Source organism: Strix aluco, chromosome 8 (assembly GCF_031877795.1).
Source record: "Strix aluco isolate bStrAlu1 chromosome 8, bStrAlu1.hap1, whole genome shotgun sequence".
In the NCBI taxonomy this organism is placed as follows: domain Eukaryota; kingdom Metazoa; phylum Chordata; class Aves; order Strigiformes; family Strigidae; genus Strix; species Strix aluco.
This window is the reverse complement of record NC_133938.1, coordinates 16,642,246-16,665,126: the sequence shown is the minus strand read 5'-3', so window position 1 is coordinate 16,665,126 and position 22,881 is coordinate 16,642,246. Positions and strand designations below refer to the sequence as shown.

Below are 22,881 nucleotides of genomic sequence, written 5' to 3'. Positions count from 1 at the left end.
GCTTGTGTGTGTAACGAGGAGTGGGTGAGATTGTGAACTGCAGGGGTTTGTGTGTGCTGTGTTTGCAACAGTGAATGGAAGTAGAAAGTCTCTGCTGCTTTTTACAAGAGGTAATGGTCTGTATAAAACCAAAAGTAGTTTTGCAGCTCAGATGCTTAATAGGCACAGGTTGGTAAAAATATTTGTGCTGTTTACCATAGGAAGCCGGTAACAGTGGAGGAGACTGTTAGTAACTTATGCTGTATAATCGTGAGCTCAGGTAACATTGCCATCAAACCTGTTTGAGTGTATGTCTGACATGGGGTTGTGGCTGCTTAGAAAAATTAATGCAAATGAGCTTCTTTAATAGCACAGAACATGAGGGCAAAAGAGAAGTGGAAGAGTTCAACTCTTAGTGCGTCTTCAGCTTCTCTAGGTGTTTCTCGGTGGTATTTTTGTTGTGTTTTAACCTCTTTTGCTGTGCCTGCTTTCTGTTACTCCTTTAGCCTGGACGAAGCGTGTGAGCTGAGCTGTTTGCTTTTCTTTGACCCAGAGCTGGATGGTGATTAACTCACGCAGTGAATTTAATCAATGCTCTGGGAGATTCTACTTTTAGATAGACTTCTCCATTGCAATTTGAATCTGGCATGAATCTTCAAAACTGAGCTTTTACAGTAGTTTTTCTAATTATTTCGTACCAAACAGTGGCAGGAAACGTAGTAGTGGAATGTATTGGCTGTAAGCTTGCATGTATTCATGCATGCTGTTAGTGTGTGACATCGAGGGAGGACAGTGGGCATCTGTCATGGACTTTTCTTGTTGCAGCATGGATTCAGTCCTGACTGGTTTAACCTCTCCTCTTTTCTAGTACATCACTCGCCTGCCAAAGAACCAGCACATCTGAATGCATTTCCCGAGCACCCATCCTCCCTGAATTACCTGAGACCCAAGAGGCAGAGACCTCAGATGCTGAATCTGAGCGGTACTGAGATGTCTGGGGTACTTAGACCAAGGCCAGCAGGTCTAGACAGCCCATCGAGCAACCGCTACGCTGGAGACTGGAGTAGTTGTGGGGAGAACTACTTCTTAAACCCAAAAGACTGCCTGAGCGAAGCAGACTATGATGACGTCCCTTCGGAAGATACGGAGAGCGGGGATGACAGCAGCAAAGCCGAGGAGTCGGATGCCCCGGTAAGACCCCCGCAGCCTCTCCCCAGGGAGCACACGTTTCAGAGCTATTTGACAATGCAAGCGATAGACTCCGTGGTGGATCACAGAGCAAACCTCAAAGACCTGCAAGAAAGTATTGATACTCTGATAGGAAACCTGGAAAGGGAGCTCAACAAAAACAAACTAAATATGAGTTACTAAATCCTGTCCTGCACGATGCCGCCTCCTTGTGCCTCCATGCCCCTCATCGGGCTTCCCACAGCCGTGTGAGGAGTGACAGTGCCCCTGAACGTCCTGCGTTAACAAATTTTAAGCCATTCCGTTATGTTTTCACTCTTTCATTAGAAGAAGGTGTTGGCCTGATTTGGGTGTTAGAGACAAGCTTAGAGACTGTGAGGTGATTCCACATAGTGGCATTTCTCCCTAAAAACACTATGCACTTAGATGGTCTGGGAAATACCTGGTAGAAAATTAAGCAACATCTCTGCTGTCAGTGGCAGTAGAACTCCTCATTCCTGAAATCCTGTCTCTGGTACAGATGTTCCTCTCGGAAGAGGATTAGCGCTGCTTGGCCTGAGTTTTGCAGCATGGACTTCAGATAGACTTGTTTTACTATATATGCAATGGCTGCTATGAAAAATGCTTTATATATATATATATAAAATATTTATATATAAAGTTTTAATTGTACAAATATTAATGTATCCCTGTATTAACACTTTTCAGTAATTATTTAAACAAGCAAAAATTAAATATTTTTCTAACCTTGTTTGTATATATCTATGTATAAATGTGCATGTGTCTCCTTTGGAAAGGAGAGGGGGTCTCAGAATTATGGAATGGACCCTTTTTTAGGAAGACGTGTTCGGTGATGCCAGGATAAGTTACCCCTTGGGTAACACAGCGTTTGATTTATGCACAGAAACATGGCCAGAGAGAAGGCAGCGTGAATGATTAATATAAATGACCTTGTGTGTTGCAGGGGCATCGGTTCGGAGGTGTTGACTATTAACTCTTTCTCACCATCCCCCCATCTTTCTATCTTTTCTCTTTTTTTTGCCTCCCCCCATGTTTTTTCGTATATAAAGGAGGTCTGGAAGGTATTTACTTCTCAAAAAATACTTCTGGTCCTTGTAAACTGCTACTTTATTCTTGATGTTTCAATACTTCTTCTCTCTCCAGAGTTTCATGTATTTTCATTGAAGTACCTTTGTCTGTCTGCTAGTAGTTAGATGTGTTTGAGCCCTCTCTGAAGGGCTGTGGCTCTGGAGATGCAAGACTCAAATTCTGCAGGAAGGCAGTTACATCTTTGAGTCTTTTAGTTAAATTAATCTCCCAAACATGGAAACCTAAGTTGTTACATGGCGTTGAATGGGTTGAGTGACATTATTCCTGGGGAGTTTGGGTGGGATTGCAGTTCACTGTGACTCTTAGATTCAGCTATTGCCATCCTCTCAAATCTTATCATTAGTAATTTATGGTGAGTAATTAGAAATTTTGTGTTCAAGACAGACATTTTTGATCTGGTTTAAAACAGTTACCAAATTGCATACAGATGTTTTGATAGTCCCTCTAACCAAAAGGAGATACAGAGTCATTCCTTGTCTTTCACAGGTCACCCCAAGTGAGGAAGGGGGGATTGAGTGGGTGGGGTCGAGAGGTTTATGTGTTTTGAGAGGTCAAACACTGAGTTGCTGTCAGCTGGCTGGGTAGAAGTTAATTCTCTTCATCTTTTTGGTACAATGTTGGCATCTCACCGTGGCTTTCCATTCACCCTGTGGGTAAGTGCTTTTCTGCTAACCTGTACTTCCTTATATTGCTTAGTTGAAGAGTTATTTATTTACACTAGCAAGGAATTAAGAATTGCTATGGCAAACTTCACCTCTCTCTTCTAAGGAATTATTTTAGCATGATTTCAAATGGTTTATTCAATCTCATTAATTTATTTTTTATAAGTGTTAAAAGATGCAAAACAATTATTGCAATATAATGATAATGTATGAAAATGTAAATTTAACCTGAAGCATTTATCAATAAATCGATGTATTTTTTTAAACTTTTATACCTACAGAATGTGCATACTTTTTAAACTATAAATTTAAATTCTAAATAAAATTTGAATTAAGAACAACATTTGACTAAGCCTAGTTAGTGATTATTTAAGCCTGTCTAAGATGATGCCATCCATTTGCACTGGCTACACATGTGAATTAATTCCATAAAGACATTTAGCTTTTCAGAAGATGTTTTGTTCTGTTGTAGTTTCTAGATTGACCCCACATTTTGGTTACATAATTTAAAAAAAAAAAACCAACTAAATACTACTCAATTTAAATCCAAAAGGAATAATTTTATAAGGAAGTTGTCAAACCGGTGTTGTGGCAGCATTTCTTCTTCTGTTGCAGGATGCTGATGCTTTAAACATAGCCTGGCTTCTGCACTGGGTGTGTAGATGTATTGGCACTAGATGAAAGATGTTTGCATTTAAAGTTATTTGATAAACGAAATACTAAGTTTTCATTGTTTATTGTAATCTAGATGTAAGTGAGCACCTTTTGAATAAGTGTAAGGTTTTGCTACAGGAGGGTTCTGTAACTCAGTGCAGCAGTGCACTGCTCTGTCAACTTTATTTTAACCTTACAATGGGAAATTAATGACTTCATAAACTATTAATGTTAATCTAATTAATAAAAATATAGTAAAGTTTTAGTATTATTCAAATGAAACATTTGCTGTTAATCTAGTTATAACAACATGTAGAACACGTTTTGTATTTTAGAAATCCTCTTTTAAAGAGACATTTCCCAAGTGGTTTTTTTGTTATATGTTGTCCCATATATATATTCTTATATGTATTATTATATTTCATATTATTATTTATATAATCTGGTCAAGCTGCCTACTTATGATTGTTACAGATTCTTAAGGAACAGGATTAGTGTGGGAATTACCCTAATCTAGAAACACTAAATTGGGAGATTAAAACAGCCTGCTTATATCAAAGAAGTAATGAACATCTTTTTTTTTATATAAAAAGAGCAGCCTCAGGCTGTGTGTGGTTTGTAGGGTAGAGCTCTTGTCAACCCTGTGGGCACAGCCAGGAACTTCTTCTACCATACTAACCTTTGTTGTTGTCTGCTTGGTGTAACTCAGTTTGACACTGGGAGCAGCTCCTGTTCTGCAGGGGCTCTTACTAGTGCTAGAAGAGGTTAAATGCAGAGGGCAAAGCCTGCAGTTGAGTTCAGAGAGCAGATGTCCTTGGAGTGTGTGGACTTCCTTCAGGTGGGACCTCCACTTCCCAGGTAAAGAAAATGAATGCAGATGCTCTTACAGAAACAGTTACAGGACTTGTACCAAAATTACGTACAAATTGTTATACCCAGTGATGGCCATGTGCTGAGCTGGGCAGCAGCTAAGAACTGTAATTTGTAGTCCGCCAGGAAAAGTAGAAGAGAATCTATAGGTCTGTGCAACTCTGCTGACAAGTGTTAAGGATATGATGCACTTGGGTGGGTGCAGGAGTGGACTAGACCCATTCGTGGAGTTTTAATCCATTGCCATTTGTTTAAACAGGACTGTCCAGATGCTGCCTGGGCTGTGTGGCTGATCCAGCTGACACTGAATCACTTCTCCCCCTTTTTCAGCTTCTCAAAGTGGCGTATTAGAGGAGCGTGCAAGAGATGGGTAGGGATGGCGTGGGATGTGGAGTAGAGGGGGTGACAGCATGACCTTGGGCTGGCTTAGGCCGCTGGGGACCTACACCCTCAGAAACTTCAGAGCTTTAGATCTGTCTTTTCCAAATGCTTAACGTATGTGCACGTTTATTAATGCACCAGGCAAGAAATGTAGCTGCAGCTATTCAGATGGGTTCTAAAAATAGAGGGAAACAGCCCCAACAGAAGTAGATACTCAGGGTTTTTACAGAATAAATCTATAAATCTGATAAGCCAGAAACACATCTGCTATTTCTGCTTCCAGATCTTAACCCCTTATCTTCCTTCCCATCCCAAGGTATAGGGTTTTCTTAATAGTAAAAATGTATTTTGATATAAGAAGTTTTTATCTCAAACTCTGCAGCTAGCAACAGTTGGAGGATGGTTATTTGCGGTGGGGGAAGGACCGGTGTTACACTTCAGTGTAACTATGATACGTTTGTTTTAAAATATCATCCTACACAATGAATTAACTGTTTTATTTCTGTTTGACTTTTTTAGAGCCATGCAGGAAACCCTATATTTTGTCTTAACAAAATCTGCTAGGCAAAATTAGCCTGTGGGACAGTTCGCCATGAGATAATGCAATGCCAACCCTGCAGGTATCTGAACGTCTAGGATTGTGTTAGAGAGGATAACAGAGCATGATGGGATGTATAATCTCATGTGTCTGGTGTTATTTGGGAACAGGAACAAGGAAGAAAATGGCTCTCAGGAAGGCTATTGCCTTTCAGTTGGGGGATTCCTGCAGCTCCCCAGATTGCTCTGAGGAGGGAGGGGGGCTGATCAGCAGAGCCCTGATCTGCTGCCTCTTTGTCCTCCCTGCTAGGAAAACCCAGCTGAAATCCAGCTGTCTTCTAGAATACTTTCTTCATCAAAACTCTCAAGAGTGCCTCTGTGGTGGGGAACAAGGCTCATGTTGAGACCGCCGCCTCTTCTGGGTTGTAGTGACAGAGCTACAGCGAAGGGGGTGGTTGGACTTGCCAGGTAAGCCACGACGTATGGTTGATTTTAATATATATGTAGTTCATAGCCCTGTTTTAATCAAAAATCTGTGGAAGATGATCTGAGGTGGTGTTCTAACGAAGTCCAGGCCTGATAAGAGAGCGGAGCTTTTTAATTAGTTCGTTATGGGATGTTTACGTATCTGCATGGAACAGGTTGTTAGTTAAATATTGATTTAGCAGAGAAGCTGTGTTCTCTTCCTGTTTGAGCTCTGACTGCAAACTGTGCTGCAGGTGGTAGGGATGTGCTTGTTGAATTTTCCCTGGTTTTAATTTAGAGGTAGTTTGGTATGAGGGGCAAGGAATATTACTACAGCGTTTAAACTTCAAACTAACAAACAAAAACCTGATGTTCAAACCAGGTCTTATCTAGTGGCACCAAACATCTCTTAAATCTGACTTAAGTTCAATCAAAGTGGTAAAAGTACGCAATGGGGTGATCCTGGCTGTAGAAAGTTGAAGGGCGTTTTTAACAATGCCTAAAACCAATCTGCAATGTTTATTTAGGGACATAGGAGGCTCACGCTGCTCCTGTTTCGTATCTGGCTACACTCTGACGAAGCAGAGCACTGGGGTTGGCTACTGCTTGTCAGCCGAAGATCCTCTCTGCAAATCCCCCGTGTGTCAGTCGCCTTTTGTGCTTTAGTGTCTACCGTGACCATATGGACATTTGTTTGACAGGAGTCTGTGACCCTCAAACAGTTTGGTGAGTCATGGAAAGAGTGAACTCACCCGTATAGAGTTTAATCTGTCCTCCTCTGATAGATTTAATTTCTGCTTGACAAGCTGTGCTCAGTTACATGGTGTCTGACCTGGCTATTGAAACCAAGCAACAAGCAGAACACCGCTTACGAAAGAGTCCTTTCTGTGGATGGAGGATGAACATTAATATTCATGAGTTGTTGAACTCATTTACATTGGTAAATATTAAAACTTCTGTATAACACTATTCAATCTCTCTCAAGAATGATTGTCTTCTGGTAGAAATGTACACACTCAACAGCCACAGTGTGCTTGGTAAAAGCTGTTTGTTCTAAATAATGCTGATTTCTTCAAGGGAACAATATATTTTAATGGATTTGGTTTTCTGTTTGTAAGCATTTGCCAGGCTTAAGTAACAATCATTTTCTAATCTGATGATGGCACGTAAAACTGGTTCAGCCTGCAAAGTTTGAAGGGTTTATGAATAGTGTGGTCAGTTCTATGCTTTTGGTTCAGCAGCCCCTAAAATTTGTTTAGTAATTTATATGGTCCTCCCTTAGCATATTGATGTACGGATTCAGCAGAGGTGCAAGGGGAACCCCTATCATTTAAGTGCAGTAAGTAATAAATAGAAGACTATAGCATGGTGAATATTTGTTGTGGCTGCATTTAAGGGAACAGAACTGGGTTGCTCTTGTTGAGGGAGCACTGGTGTTGACTGTTCCCTGCATAAGCAGTAGCATTGCCTTTTGAGTGTTGTGGCACTCTTCTTGGGATAAATCCTCTTGTAGCAGTGATGGCCACCTCTCTTCCCTGCTGTAATCCAGGTGACTGCACATGCTATTTGGGGAAGCCATTGCTTGTGGAAGTTGTAGTGGGTAAAGCTAGCTAATGATGAAATCATCTTTAGTGTAAAAAATACCTTCATTCCTATGAGCTTTGTTCCTTCATGAGCTGCAATGGCTCACTGATGTACAAGAGCAATTCAGAATCTGTTTTTGATCTTTAAATCCCTTAGGTGACAGTGGGTCCTTTGCATGAGGAATTATTCCTTCCATCTCCTGTCTTACTGTGATTGTTGTGGTCATCTGAGGTACCCGTGTGCCTGCACGCCTCCCCTTCTCCCTTTAGCAGCAGCTCAGGGACGTGGGGCTGCACAAGTCCCAGGTGAGCGTTCTTTGCTCTGGAGTGCTTTCTGTCACTGTATCTCCTGAGCAGCACGTCCTGAACATCTCAAAAACCCCTACTGCTTCTCCGTAAGAGGACAAGAGGAGTGAATACTTCGGGGATGAGGAAGGAGATGCTTGCTGGAGCTGAGTAAAAGAATTTGGATGGCCTGTGTGAATGTAGCTATTGGAGTAGAATGGCTTCCCCTCTGGTGGAGCAGGTAGATGTAGGGTGGAGGGGTGAATACTGGCACGTTGGTTTGACCGTCTGAGTTGTGTTTAAGGTTTTTACAGCTTAGAGAGTCCTGACAGACACAGAACTTTGAAAACTATTATTTAAATAGTTAAAATATTCATTATAACTGTATTAATGAAAGATAGTGGGGGACATGTGCCCCAAAACAATTGTTCTCTAACCACATTGTGAGTAAACATATGGATAAAGTTAATGAAACCATCTCTAGCTGCAAGATGCTTTATTTCTGAAGCTAAACATGTTCTGCTGAAATAAAGAGGTCCTGAAATAAGCTTGCTGGTTCTAAAGGTGATAATGGGCTCTAAGCATCTGATGAGGAAGGTATTTCTTGTCACTTTACCAGTCCTAAATCCATTAGTATCTGCTCTCCAGGTCCAGAAACATAGTATAGTCTCCATGTTCTTGCCTCTCCGTCCCTTTTGTTTTCTGTAGAGTAGTCATACTCTGAAGGAGAAACACATACCAGACACTGTTAAGCTTTGAAATCTGTAGGCGACCCCATTGCTTTCCAGTGGATAATATTAGTGCTATCACAAATTAATGAAAATAGGCATCACTTAGGGCTATGTTAACTGAATTGTCATTTCCTTGGTTGATTAGTTAGTATCATTAAACCATTTACCAAAGAATAGATAGGCTAAATCCTTATGTCAATAAAGAATGGAAGGCTGGAGTCTCTCCTAGCTTGAAGGAGCAATGTTTGTAGGGAAGTTGCCAAAAAGTAACTTTATGAAAGAGCAACTGATGTAAAAAGAAAAGCAAATTCATAGTTGTTAAATGTCCGTAGGCTTTAATTCTCTTGCAGGAGTTTTACTTGACCAAGAGGTGAACTCATGTGAACTAGGACCATCTACTCCACTCCTAAGAACTGTAAATGTGAAATGAGCTGCTAAGCTATTCTGATTATGTCCATCCTGATTTTTGAAAACACTATGGGAAATCCTGCCTAGCAAAATAGGTGTGTTTTAAAGACCCAAAGAAACAAAGGAAGTTTTCTCAATTCCAAGTACAACATACTGTTTTCTCTCTCTGTGCCTCCAGCTCCGTTTCAATTCTGTTTTGGCTTGAAGTTCTTGATACTCTTGAAACTCTTGTTCACGGTACTTCAGATATTTGACTTCTCTTTCAAAATAATTAAGTATGTTGGCATGCTATTAACACAGTAACAGATGAGGGTCATTACACACCCAAAGACACAGAATTATTGCTGAAGATCTGAAGAGTATTATTAGTTTATCTATACTAGGAATATAGATATCTCCAAATAATTTGCAGCAAAACAATATTAAGATGTGTATTGAAACCAGTTGATTTTGGATACAAATATGTATGGGGTTAAATAATTTTTATTACACTGACTCTGAGTAGATCATCCTTCAGGAACCTGCACTGAAACAGCTAAACTAGTTTTAGGTTAGTGATTTCACTAAATCAGTCCAAATCCTCACTGACCCCACTTCAGGCACAAATAAACCATAAAATGTCATACTTCAGTATTACACCGTGCATTTATCTGGGATTCTGTGTTTTAGTTTTCATTAGTCTCTTCCACAACCTAGTATTTTCCAGTGAATACTTCAGTTAGAATGAATGTAATCTAAATGTTAGTGACTGCTCCTGGGTTAATAATTCTGTGCCCTAAATAGTGTAGTTTCAAAACACACGTAATTTGGGCAGAAGCAATGTGTTTCCTCATGTTATAGCACTTAGCTCCTACCTTGCTTTGAAGAAGTTACTTTTACTAAAATGAGGCTGCTGAGCTGGTGTTATATTGCTACACGCTGTAGCTCTGCACACAGCAAACCTTTATGGGATGTTTATAAACTATTTAAGTGCATACATAAACTTAACTTAAAACTGGGATAGGATGGGAAGAAGATTTTGTGATGTAAAAATAACGGACTAGGTAGCAGGTAAGACTGCTGGACTGGATGAGATGAAAACACTAGCTTGATCTTTGGCTGGGTGGTAGGGGAAAAGAACAACTGAAAATGATGTGGAAATAAAAAGAAATTAAAACAGTTTCCATTGTTCCCATGGCCCTTTGGTACAGATAGTCCTTATTTCAAAAGAGAATGAATGAGTGGTAATGTTAGTAACAGTTTGCAAAACGTGCTTTAACTAAGCTAGAATCAGACACCAAGATGTATAAATCAAAGTACCAAACGTACAGGGGAAAAAATTGACACAAATGCAGACAAGACGGTGTAAAGAAAGAGAAACTTGTTATGTTTACATTACTATACACTATATAGCGTTGTTTTAATGCATGAAACCAGGTGTCATTTTATGCATGTGGCAAACAATGCTGAACTCTTTACCGTGTTTTCATGTAGACAAGTTAGAGCAGTGGAATTCTGCCAACTGTCACCCAGGTTTCCTTTAGTTGCCTCCTGTCTGAGCTCTGTGCAAAAGCCAGCTTTGCTACAGGTGATCTTTGGAGAAAAGGGCCATACTGATCTCAAATTAACTGCCATCCATTTGAAGGCAAGTACTTCTAGGCAGGCCTGTTTCTGTGTTGGAGTTTTCAGGATAAAGTGTCACAGAGATTAACAAAGATTCTTACCAACCTCATTCCTTGAAGGGTGACTTCGTTTCTGACAGATTTCCAAAACATGCAGTACTCCAAGATCATCAGAAACAGCTAAAAAATGCTGCTTTGCTGAAAGATATTTGATAAAACACATAAACAATCTAAATTCCAACAGTAACACATACCTCCACCCAAACACGAGCTACAGAGGGTTCATTTTTGTTGTGGTCTTTTTGGTTTATTGTTCACTTCAGCAAAAGGCAGCCCTACTGCCCTCTTATTTTCTTAACAAATGAAATTCCCTTTAAAGTTTATACTTTCATACTTTTTTTTAATTAAATGGTTTTAGTTGTTTATGCCATGGTAGTACACTTAGAACCGATGTATGCATTTATATATATACAGTGCAGTGTTAAATTAGTGGAAGTATGTAGTTATATAATAGATAAGATCATCTGTAGCAAGATTAGTGTGCCTTGGAGTCATGGGCCATTTTGCAGACAGGGTGGCACAGTAAAGCGCAGTCAGCATGAACATACGTGAGGCAATCCAGGGGCTGATGAAAGTGATCATTGATTTGGAGACGTTCTGGAAATGAGATGGCTCATGAGATTTCTTCAGTAAGTCCCAAATATCTATATTTCCATCGTCTCTGCCAATGAAGAAGACTCCTGGTCTTGTTAAGGACCAGTGTCCTGCAGTGTATCTTCCTGCAGAGCAGCTTGACTGAAGGATTGGTCCATACTTAATTTTTTTTGAAAACAAATAAAAGATAGACCCAACAATCAAACAGTACTATCCATTCACTACTTCAAATTCTTATCATTTGACAACATTCACAATTTAAATGATCCTATGACAAAAATTATACCAATGTCAAGACTGGTATCACCTTCTGCGGATAGAGAATTGTGGGGAAGTAAAAAACCTGATATCTCACTTCCTGTCTATTAAGGTGATCTGTCTATCTGCTGTTAAAATCTGTGGCCTTGAGATTTTGCTAGGTGCAGCAAACATGGATTCCTACATGAGAGAAACTGTAAAAAACCCCAGGTTTCTCTGTTTTCACATGATGAAAAGACTATGTCCTAAATAGGAGTTCTTCAGACCTGTTTAGCGCACATTGCCCTTATTCTTCAGTTTCTCTAGCAGCAGAAATAATTTGTTGAGATGCCACGGTTTTTACAAGGCTGGGATTAAATAAGGTCACTTCATTTTTTTTCTGTAAAAGGCAAGTTCATAAAGCTATTTCTAAAATGTTTTTTCTGATGTGAAGAAAAAGAAAAAGGTTTTCTTATACCCAATTTATTGCTACACTATGAAGCTTTGCGACTTTCAGACACTTCTGAAAATACAGTCTCCGAGGCTATTATAGTTCTGTCTTCTATGTCTATCAATTATGTTACAGATGTGTTAAAGTAACTTACTGTAACCCCTTCTTTCCAAATGGCAAAATTCCGGCCTCCAATGCTTAGAATGATGTCTTTAAAAAACGGAGATCTCTGGAGAGCATTGATAGTTTCAGTGTGGGTGATGTACTCCTCAGCGTGCTTCTGACCTAATGGAAGGAAAGAAGCGGTTGCTTGTAACTAGTGCTTTAGTGGTCATCTTCACCATGGGGGGAAACGAGAGTGCAGGATCCAGCACAGGCTTCAGAGATACTAGCCTCATTTTTTTGCTCACAAGGTATAGGAATTGGAATTGCTGCAAATCTAGTTACTTCCGTGATTTGTGCCAATAGGTACGTAACAATGCGCCTGTGATACTGGAGAGGGTTTTTACTATTCTGTAATTACAGCTAAACTGCACTTTTGAGGGTGTACTGGTGTCATCAGTGAGATAGACTATTATAGCAGATGAGCAAGAACCTTAAAAAGACAGAGTATTGGTGCAAATATTTTAAAGTTAGTGATACATTAAGGTTTAAATGGGTATTGAGAAACTTGAACTTACTAACTGGTTTTGCCGAGTCACTATCAATTTCCACTTTCCAGTTAGAATAAACAATTTCTCCATCCTGTGATGACAGAAAAATCAAGTAAATGGTAATGTTAGAGACTGGTGGCTTCTATCAAAGTGACTTGTTTTTAAGCTGTGACTTTACTTAATTATAACCATCATTAAATACGTTCTGAGTAAATTAAAACCTAAATTTGCAGCCAGTGACTGAAAAAACACTAACCTTTTGGATCACCATTTTTCAGTTATATATCACCAAAACAGTTACCATGTTATATGTAGGTAGTCCTTCCTGCAGAATTAGGTGCTTGGTTTTTACAGTTCATGCTTTGCTCCAGTAGTTGGGGAAAAGGTGACCAGAAGCAAAAAGGTAGCTAGAAGCCAAATTTTCATTTCCATATGAACTCAAAACTGGGAAAGATTATGGAATTTTAGATACATAGGGTAGGTAGAGGGCTAGGAATAGCTGGGACCTCCTAAAGTAAAAATAAGTTGTGGGGGAAACTGTAATACAAATGTTTTCACTGGACATTTGGGGAAACACTAAAAAAATACTACTAATCTTATGGGTTCTGGAATAAGGAAATACTGTTTGGTTCCTTATAGCAAGTAGTTAAATTCAACATATTTTGGAAATGTCTTGTAATTCTGCCCTTGAAGTAAGGGTTCATATTGTGGGTTTATTATTATTTTAAGCATGTAGTTAAATGTATTAAAATGGGAGTAAAATGTGGCATGTCTGGAAAGATCTTTTTAGTTAACACCTGAAAAAGAACATGCAAGTCCATACACTTGTGAAAACTGTGTTATTTAATTGTTCAGTCTTCCAGATATCTTGGATTAACATTTTCATTAATAATCTATTATTTTCACTTACTTCAGTTCCAACAAAAATGTCAGTGGAGATATTCTCTAGCAGTTTCAGATTTTTGCTTGAAGAAGTACTCCTCTCTGTATACGGGCTGTCTTTGGTGGGTACTTCTAGGGTGTTCAGAGATTGCACCTTCTCTGGGAAACAATATGGATATATCTATTTATTATACACTGGAATTTATCAGACCAAGCAAATCCTTTGTCTTACAGAGGTAGTTCATGGATAAGAGGAACTTCAAGAGGAAAGATAAGACACTGCCATGTAAAGCAGCAGTTTTGCAGGTTAACTGTTTCCTGGTGGAACCTCCCCATTGCTACAGCTACTTAGGGTAGCACCATTCTGTTCTTCATCAGTTTTGCACAGCATCAGTGTCTCGGTGGGAACTCCACTTAGGCATCCCCCTTAGCTGCCACAGCCAGGAGCTAACAGTGCTGCTCCAGGGAATGGCACCACCTGCCTCCTGCAGTCTGTGGAGTGGCAGTGGGCGCCGGAGCAGCTATGCCACAGCAGCTCAACTGCCAGAAAGGCATCTTCTGGCATGGTTTGCAGGTACTCTCTCAGGTAGTCCAATGCTTGGGCTGTGTCAGTTCACCAACTTTACAGAGGGATTAGTAGTGTGTCCCTGCCACAAAGTACCATAATAAGAACTGATCTGCTATGGCATGTGAAGTGCTAACTTCATGTTCTGTAGTGAAGAGTGACACCTCTATCCAAAGCACTACAGAAATACTTACAATATATACTGTTACTCCAGGATTATTTTTATAAAAATAGTATTCTGTAAGGGCTGAAAAGGACATACTGTTTCGGGGATAAAGAGACTGGGTGGGGGACTTGTGTGGGCTATTGAGTGAAACCTGGCAGAGTTACTGTGGATATGGAACTACTCTTTTTGTATTCAATACATGTACGTGTCTTTGTAGTCAATACATGTATCTCACACTTTGAATACCAGTATATTTAACCTTTTTCCCCAGATGCATTTAGCTATACCACATTTTGTTGCTTAGCTTTCATGACATATATACTGAAATATAGACTTATTAAAAACATTTTCCCCAATAAGGTGTAATAAAAATATTACCTGAGGTTTTGCAATGATAATGCAGTTCCCTTAAACTAATTCTGACGGGACCGTACTCTGTGTTAGGATCACTTTCACACAGGTGCATCTGTTCAGAAAAAATGCATTTGCTAACTCATTTTGTCAGATCTTTGAGGTACAAGTCTTAAATGACTTTCTGCTGTAATGGAACAGGTCTATTCAGTTTGCAGTGTGTTTGTAATGCTCCATGAACAGTATGTGCTGCCTCACGCGCAAGCACAGAGAAAATGCAAACCTGTGGTTTCTCTTGTGTTATCCTTTCCCTGGAAGGATTTTGCCATGTATCTAGCAAAAAAACAGCTCCAGTGGTCATGCTTGTTCAACAACTGTACTAGCTTGCAGCTATCCTAAGCAGCATGGATCAGCAGGTCCAATTTTTTTTTTTTTTGCCTAACATTATTTTCAGCCTCACTTTTTTCACAAATTGCTATGATCATTTTCATCAGACTGATTGTTGGGTGGCCAGTAATTATGATTCTCTTGACAATGACCACGTCTCACAGTTTGGAACCCACTGAGATAAGACAGTGCTGTGGTTGAAAAGGCTGACAGGAACAACTACTTTTGCACCTACCGCAGTTTTAAAGAGGCAGTCATGCTGTTTCTTGTGAGTTAGCTTTTCACATTGCATTTTACTGAAGTTTCAGAGGAATGTTGAAACCCTTCATTTCATAATTGGAAGGAAATTCACAAGGAAGTCACAATTTGCTGGAAAAATTAAAGAGCTGGGAAGCAAAAGAATACATTCCTATGGAGTTCTGGCCATATCTACAGTTTAGCTTGATCCTTCTGTTCTATATTTGTGTACAGTACCTTTATGAGAGGTTTCCAGCAAAGATCTAGATGCTTAGAAGTATCTGGAACATCAGGGGGCGTATAAAAAATTTCCTTCTCTCTTACTTTCTCAGATGAAGGTTGTTCAGGAAGTTTGGTGGCTGGAATACCCCAAAATAGTACTGAGCTGCAAAATGATTGTATAATGTTATTCCCTGGTTTTGTTTCAAAGTCAGATGCAGTTCTCTGCACATTTTAAAGTTGCTTTTATTTTTTTAGCCTTTCATCTTCAAACTTCACGTAGCAATAGAGACCCTGAAAAGCAGACAGATGCTAGATACTTAATTACTTCTTTTGTAAATGATGGCCTATATTCCTTTATTCACCATTTTATCAGTTGTTAGCTATACTAGAGCAGCTAGGTAGCATACATACAGTTTGTTATGGAAAGGTACTGGGTGAAGTTACTGGCACTAGCTGGGTGAAATTCCTGGAGGCTGAGAGAACTGGACAGAACTCTGTAGCAGGTAATCTAGTAATCCAAATCGAACCTCATTCCCAATTCCTGTGTGTGCCAATTTATTTGCTGACATTCAAGGCAAATGGTCCCACTCACTTGAATCTGTTCTCATCGGAGCGTTCAGCCCTCTGCTCCTGTTGCTCTACTCTGGACATTCATTCACAGATATGATATAGACAATGATAATTTTCCTCATGGCTGACATCTCTTTCCCTTTTCTAACAGGAGTTGCTCAGGGACCTGTGCTCTTCAAGGATGACATTACAGTGACTTCTCTGTTCTTGTTTTAGGAGAATACTTTTAATTTGGAGCCCTGGTGTGAGTGTAGTTTAAATTTTATCTTCCATGTACTTGCATTACACTGCAAAATTATTAACAACTGTATTTGCGATTGTTCTTCTACCTTAATTCTTTGAAGTATTCTCTGTATTTGATTAGGGAAAAAACTTTGTGTCATTACCAAATTTTGCTCTCTGACCCTCCTTTTGATGTAACTAGCAAATATATGATTGAGCCCAGCCACGCAGCATTGAAGCCTTAAGCTCTTTGCCATCATGAAAGCTAACATTTATTTCCACTTTTTGCATTCTGCCCCCTTGCCAGTCTTTCACACAGGATAATATTTGGTCATAACCATCATGATTGTTCAGTCCACAAAAGAGGAGATTCATACAGTATAATTTTGCAATCTAAGTCTCCAAGTTTAAATACAGTTTACAGTATTTCTGTGGCCTCAAAATCTTTAACAGCTTTTTGTGCAAGTCACATAACCGATGTAAGTGTGGGGGTGTGGCGCTCTAGGCCCAAGCACGTGTGATCAACACTCTTAAGGTACACACAGAATATAAGCCTATACATGTAAGGTTTTTCAGTTAATGAACCCTTAATACCATTACTGTAAAGAGCTTAACTGGCCAAGAACTTGATGTGCTTCTCTTCTGCATACAGAATTTCAGCCATTCAGGATAGGCTGATAGGAATCCAGAAGTGTGCTAGTTAAATCATGGAGTGTGCTCCATAAAGCTTTCCAAAAGAAAGTGGAAGATATCTTGTAGGATATGTATTGTATATACCAATCAGAGGAGCAGGTTACAAGCTGCACACAAATTTCAGCTCTGTTTTCAAAAGTAGCACCCATTCGGTTGTCCTAAAAATAACAGTAACAATAATTATTACAAGGGGAGAAGGTGATGCGATCAGAAATTATACTCTGCTAAGTAAGTACTTCAACACATAAAATGGGCCTCTAGAAACTAAGTTGTTGTTTCTGTTTTGGTAAGGTTTGAAAATCAGGACTGCAAGTGAAGTGATACCAGCTTTGTCTGCTAAATACCTAAAATTCTGAATTAAGTCAGCAGGATAAATACTTGCTGGCATCACTGCAAGTCAGGCTTTCCTTAGGTTGCCATGTTTGTAACTTTTTTTTTATACAGCTTAACCAAAGAACAAATCATTTAGAAATTTATCTCAAACGGTTAAGTGTAGTGGCAGTGATATCTCTTTGCCAAGGTTACGCCATGGGTCATCTCTCTCTTAAATTATCGCTCGGCTAGACCATACTATGGGATGGTAGTGGTACCTTCAAATGTTAATTATTAATAGTTTAGTTTGTGGATGTGGGGTTCTGCAGGTTTTATAGCACTTATTTACCAACTGGTCATTGTTTTATACCAAACTTATTTTAATTTATTCAGAAAAATACAGGAAAGGTGTCAGGTGCAACAAGTGATTATAGGCTATGTCCTGACCAAATAAAATTTCCACTATATGCAAAGCATATATATTTTGACTAAAACTACTTATCAACTATCTGGCAAAGTTTCAGCTACATGGGGTTTTTTTTAGGCCAAATCATACTTTTATTTTCATTCATGAGTTGTCTACCTGGAGTCAAAATGGTAGTCTCAACCACGTAAAGCTGAATTAGGTTCTGGATATACCTTTGAATATTTTTTCACTGATACGTTAATAATAAACTGCTGATTTTAGGAACTGTACATAAAAACTGCAATGCTGTGCAAAGGCTGACACACATTCCAAGTTTATATAACCAAAAGTATGTCCCAGTACATCTTGCTAAATATTGACAAAGTGATTCCTTTGTTAGTGTTATTTATCAAGCATGGGTGTCCTGTATCTGTTATCCCCGATGAACATGAAAACACCTTTCTGAGCCTAAACCTTGGCAAAAAAACCCCCACGCAAACAACAAAGCCCACAACAGCATTCTGCTATCCAACCCCTTTCTTCGTGTTTTACATCTGGTACCAATTAGTATACATGGCTACTACTGTAGCATAATTTAATAATGAAAAGTTGTATCAGCTTTCTTTTTTGATATATGTACATCTTTTTCCTCACTTTTCTGGTAATGTTGCTAAAGACTGCAGTATCTTGTTTTCAAAAATTACTACTATATTAATTTGCATAAACCTTTTAAAGATGTCAGTTTTCTTCCTCTTGACCTGCTTTTCCACTGTCATTATTTTGCATTTGACTACATTTGCATTTCAGATTAATTTGGGCAACCATTTGCAGTACTTTGATAGTAAATGAGCATCCAATACTCCTGTAATAGTGTTGGACCCTTTAACTATATAGACCCTAAGTATGATGAAGCTTTAAAACCATCATAGAAAATGTAAGTTTTGAGTACACAGGCAGCACCTAGAAGAATTAAGGTAAGTACAATAACATCATTCTTGGGTGCCTAGATATTTAGGTAATTGAAATTATTTCTCTGAATTCTTGGTGGCAGGCTAGATTGTGCATAGTAGAAATTCAATATATTTTGGATATGGAAGGCTTAATATAATTTGGAACTAAAATTTTCAGTGAAGCTACAGAAACTTTTTCCAGTATGAGCGGATTCATATCAGGTCAAGAACACAGCACAGTTGTAAAGCACGATGAACAGAACAAGTGGCATCAGATTATTTAATATTTAGAAAATGCAGTGAGAAATAATGAAGGCTATTACAAATAATTGAATCTTTAATATTTTATCTTGAGTTTAAACTAATTTCTGAGGTAGTAGATTAGGAAGACAATAAAAAGAAGAAGAGTGAATTTTTAAACTCACCTTAAAATAATCTGGGAGCCAATGTATATCTGTTACTGGTTTTATATGACTATACTGTATGGAAGAGACTGCACAGTGTCTCACGAGAGGCGGCTCTGTGCTACTCTGCTGGGCTTGCATAAGTGATGGCTAGAAATGTTTTAAAAAGAGATTATTTAAAAAGAGATTTAGTGTATTTCCAAAATACAATAGCAAAGAAGAAAGGTTACTTTACATACTCTTAATGCTTCTTCACATATTTCAGATCAGTTTATAAAACTTTATAGGGGTCTAATACCTTCCCTTTGGGGAAAAAAAAAAAAAAAAAAGGAAAGCATTAAAACAGGCCTTTGGATATGAAGCTCTAAAAAGAATTCCAACATGCCTCCACAGGCACACACATGTACACTTCTGTTACTAGTTCCTCCTCTGTTCTGAGGCTCTCTGCTGCTTACCTCCTTTGTAGTGTCCTTCCACTGAAATCTGCTTCTTGTCTTCCAAGCTACCTTTCTTCTGTCCATAAACTTCCAGAATAATTTTCAGTATTACATTCAGCAACAAGTGCTGTATGTATTTGATAGGGGCTTCATCAGGCAAGAGTTGAGTACACATTGGTGCCCATTAAAGAACAGCCTTACTGAAGCTAAAGTCTGCACAAAATGCAGTAAAACTTTCAAGCTGGACTAATCAGGTAGAAATTATATTGTGATAATGGGTTTGTTTCATGAACTCATCAGGTTTCTTAATCTTTGCAGTGAGAAACCAGAAAGGATATCTAATGTGTTTTGAGTCAGGATACCTTCACCTGTTTTTCCCCACATACATATAGATGTACTGCAATGTATTTAGAATGAAAGCATCCAGCATATTAACAGCTGTTACCTTGATTCCATCAGGATCAGTTTTTGCATTTTGCAGCTTTTCTTCATGTTGAGAAATATCCCACAATAAAACCTACAATGAGAAATGAGTATATTATGAATTATTTCATCCTTTATGTTAATATGCATTTTTTTCAAATACAATTCCTGGAGATTTGGGGAAAAATAAAAAATTCACTCTGCACTAGAACTTCGGAAGTCTTTAAAGTATTGCCTCTTTAGTCTGATGGAATCAGTTGAAAGGCTATACTTGTCTCAACAACAACAACAAAAAAAGTCTTTACAGCTTGACCTGTTTACCAGTACTACAAAGAAGCACTGTACAGTAATGGGTCAGCTATGGAATAACCAGGTGTAACTTCAGTACAGGATCAGGGAATTTCTGAGACTGACATCTGTTTTTGACACTGTGTGTTACTATGGATGTTGAGTACATCTCTTCACCCTTATTTTTATACTGTAAGAAAATACAGAAATATCCACTTCAATTCTTGAACAGAGAATTAGCACCTGTCCATTGATGCAGCCACCAGCAATGATGTTCGGATCACTTGGACAGAACTGAAAGCAGTAAATGTCTTCAGGACACTCCAACATTAACTAGAAAAGAGAGAAACAAAATAGCTGAGAAATACAGTCACACTGATTGTTTGTTCTCTTGTTATTTAAACACTTGGCATATATAAAAGTCCTGATTAAATACCTGAGGGTGGATAGGGTCAGAAAAACTCAAAAAAAGTATTACTGGCTGCTGCATCAATGATTTATCAGAAAGGTTAACTTGCTCTTCAAAAGAAAGCTGCTCTTTTGCTGACACTGCTATAATCCCTGATTGAGAGAGAAAACAACTTTTCTCAGAAGAGATAATTCAGGTTTCAACATGCTGTTAATTATTCTAAGTGACTTATACCTTCTGAATACACTGGGGAAAAAAAAAAAACAATTATGTATTTATATTTTTCTTTTTACAGATCAACTTTGAGGAAATTATTTTTGTTACTTGATTTTAAGTTATTTAACAATGAGTTGTAGAAGCTAAGCATCAGGATAAAATTAAACTTTTTTGCTACTACTCCTTAATGGTGTAATACTGCACCTGAAATTCTGTGACAGGCATATAGTCCTGGCCACCCATCATGAAATCAAATCTTTTGTAGCTGAGTTAATTTACTACACAGGCTGCAGTGTTGGCTATTAGTATGCTGTACAGCTAGGACATTTGTATAGCACTTCATTGTGCCTTTAAGCCTGGCTGTGTAGAGCTCTAATCCACGGCAGGGAGCAGGAGGAGACATTTAGTATGCCTCGTGATGCTCCCTGGCACGGAGCAGAGCCACGTCCCATTGTGGCTGTAACATTCCTCACAAGTATTAGGCGTGCTACAAGAACCAGCCATGGGGAGAACAGTGGTATGCAGAGCCACCAGAAGGACCTGGCATAGTTGCAGCTCCGCTTAAACGAGCCTCATAAGGGAGAAATTTCCCTTTCTTATGATCTCCACTTACACATTAGTGTGAGGGACTTTGCATGGCCTGCCTGAGCTCTGCAAAGAATTTGCCTGTCTCATTTTTCACTTCATCTCAAATCAGCAATTCAGACAGACATACTAAATCAGTTTTGATTTGGTTTTAAATTTAAAAGTTGATGATTTTGATGATGATTTTATAGCTGTCACATCATACATGTCATTCAAGTCTCAAATCAGTATTTTAACCACATTACCATAAATGGTTGGATGCCAGCAAACGCAGCTAATCGTTCTGTCCTTGAGATAGCGCAGATCTGTAAATGATTGGTATGCTTTAAGATAAGCATCTGGCTTGCTACCAGAATTGCTTTCATCTTCTGCTAGGGCCTCCCAGTCATCAAAAAAAGCATTCATAATTTCATTTTGCTGCAATGCAATTTCCATTCTGTTTTGTGAAAAGAACAGTTAACACTTTCAATAATCCAGATGTGACTACTCAGTAGCAGAATCACAAATATTTTTGTAAAGAGGCAGCTTTTGACCACAGTAGTAAAAAAAAAGTATTAATTCCTCAGAAATGCATCCCTGTAAGGAAACCCTCTTCCACTTAAACAGAAATAATTAATTGTACCAAGAATTTAACTCTAGTTCTGTGTGGATCAAATACAGTGCGATTGTCCAGTTCTTGTGCAAAAAGTGTCAGTTAGTGGGACCTTTCCCGTGACTAAGGGCTGTAGGACAGCACCTTTGCTCTTCTGCATAAGCCTCTGCTTGAGTGAGGAGTGTTTGAAAGATCAGCTTTGCAGCTTGTTTGAAAAGATGTATCACTATCAACTTTAACAGTTCTAATATCTATTTAAAACAACATTCATATTTATATGGCATAGACTTCATGTTAATTTTCATAGAAACAAATATTAATAATTGTTAATATTAAAATAATAAGCAAGAAAAGAAATAAAAAAGTATATAGAAACAAAAAAATCTGCACAGTATTTGACCAGACCAATGGTCCACTCAGACAAGAGTTCTTGCTTGTATTCTATATTATTTCAGGTAGCCTTTAAAGTGTATTGCTGCAGTAATTTTACCTTAAATGTACTGATCTAAGAAATTCTTTCAGCTTTTCCGATGACAGACTCTCTTCTTTCTCTTCATTTGACAACTGTCGAGGAAAATACTGTGTGGCTGCATTTTTTGGATAGGTCCTAACCAATTGGAATAAATTTGAATGTGAGTAAGTATAGAAACAATTTCAGAGACAGAAACCCATGCAATGTGTAAATTAAAAGCTAAATGTATTCAGTTTTTCTAGAAACTCTTTGAAAAAGAGTGAAAGAAGAAAGATGCAAACAGAGCATCCAATTCTGTTCTCTTGATCAGTGTGTAACTGAGTAACTCTGGAATTTACATAACGGTAGTTGAGATCAGAAACAGTGCATAGCTTAAGAAATGAGCTGATAAATATTTTGTCACACTTACCATTTTGTCTGAGTACTAGCTTCTCTTACTTTTGGAACCATTTGTACACCCACATCTTTTTCAAGCATTTTAATACTGAAAGTTTTGTCTTGATAGGAGGTGCATTCAACGTAACTTTCTTTTACGTGTGAAGCATTCTTATCAGTAAATGTAATTGGTGCACCAAACTTTCTGTGTACTTGAGAAATTACATACTTAATCTGGAAAAGAGATATTTCTGTAGCTAGCAGAGGA

The 22,881-nt window shown here is 38.5% G+C and overlaps 2 protein-coding genes across 3 annotated transcripts in view; one reads left to right on the top strand and one right to left on the bottom strand.

Annotated features, from left to right (window-relative positions):
• The window catches only part of SYDE2 (synapse defective Rho GTPase homolog 2), a 31,354-nt gene extending 28,072 nt beyond the window's left edge, over positions 1-3,282 (top strand). Inside the window, exons 7-8 of one of the 2 annotated variants that reach the window (XM_074832412.1) lie at positions 201-259; positions 848-987. In XM_074832412.1, the coding sequence (XP_074688513.1) occupies positions 201-211 (11 nt within the window). In that variant the 3' untranslated portion in view covers positions 212-259; positions 848-987. Of the gene's footprint in view, positions 1-200; positions 260-847 lie in introns of both variants that reach the window. The other variant, XM_074832411.1, reaches the window with a different exon arrangement.
• Positions 3,283-8,820: 5,538 nt separating this feature from the next.
• Positions 8,821-22,881, bottom strand: part of DNAI3 (dynein axonemal intermediate chain 3) — a 28,871-nt gene continuing 14,810 nt past the window's right edge. The window contains exons 7-22 of the mRNA XM_074832409.1: positions 22,648-22,847; positions 22,257-22,373; positions 21,420-21,610; positions 20,401-20,525; positions 20,208-20,297; positions 19,699-19,770; positions 18,838-18,966; positions 16,829-16,902; positions 15,275-15,422; positions 14,441-14,528; positions 13,360-13,490; positions 12,477-12,540; positions 11,951-12,081; positions 11,063-11,267; positions 10,561-10,652; positions 8,821-9,141 (exon numbers count right to left, since the gene is read on the bottom strand). Coding sequence (XP_074688510.1) covers positions 8,956-9,141; positions 10,561-10,652; positions 11,063-11,267; positions 11,951-12,081; positions 12,477-12,540; positions 13,360-13,490; positions 14,441-14,528; positions 15,275-15,422; positions 16,829-16,902; positions 18,838-18,966; positions 19,699-19,770; positions 20,208-20,297; positions 20,401-20,525; positions 21,420-21,610; positions 22,257-22,373; positions 22,648-22,847 — 2,043 coding nt within the window. The 3' untranslated portion in view covers positions 8,821-8,955. The remainder of the gene's footprint in view (positions 9,142-10,560; positions 10,653-11,062; positions 11,268-11,950; positions 12,082-12,476; positions 12,541-13,359; positions 13,491-14,440; positions 14,529-15,274; positions 15,423-16,828; positions 16,903-18,837; positions 18,967-19,698; positions 19,771-20,207; positions 20,298-20,400; positions 20,526-21,419; positions 21,611-22,256; positions 22,374-22,647; positions 22,848-22,881) is intronic.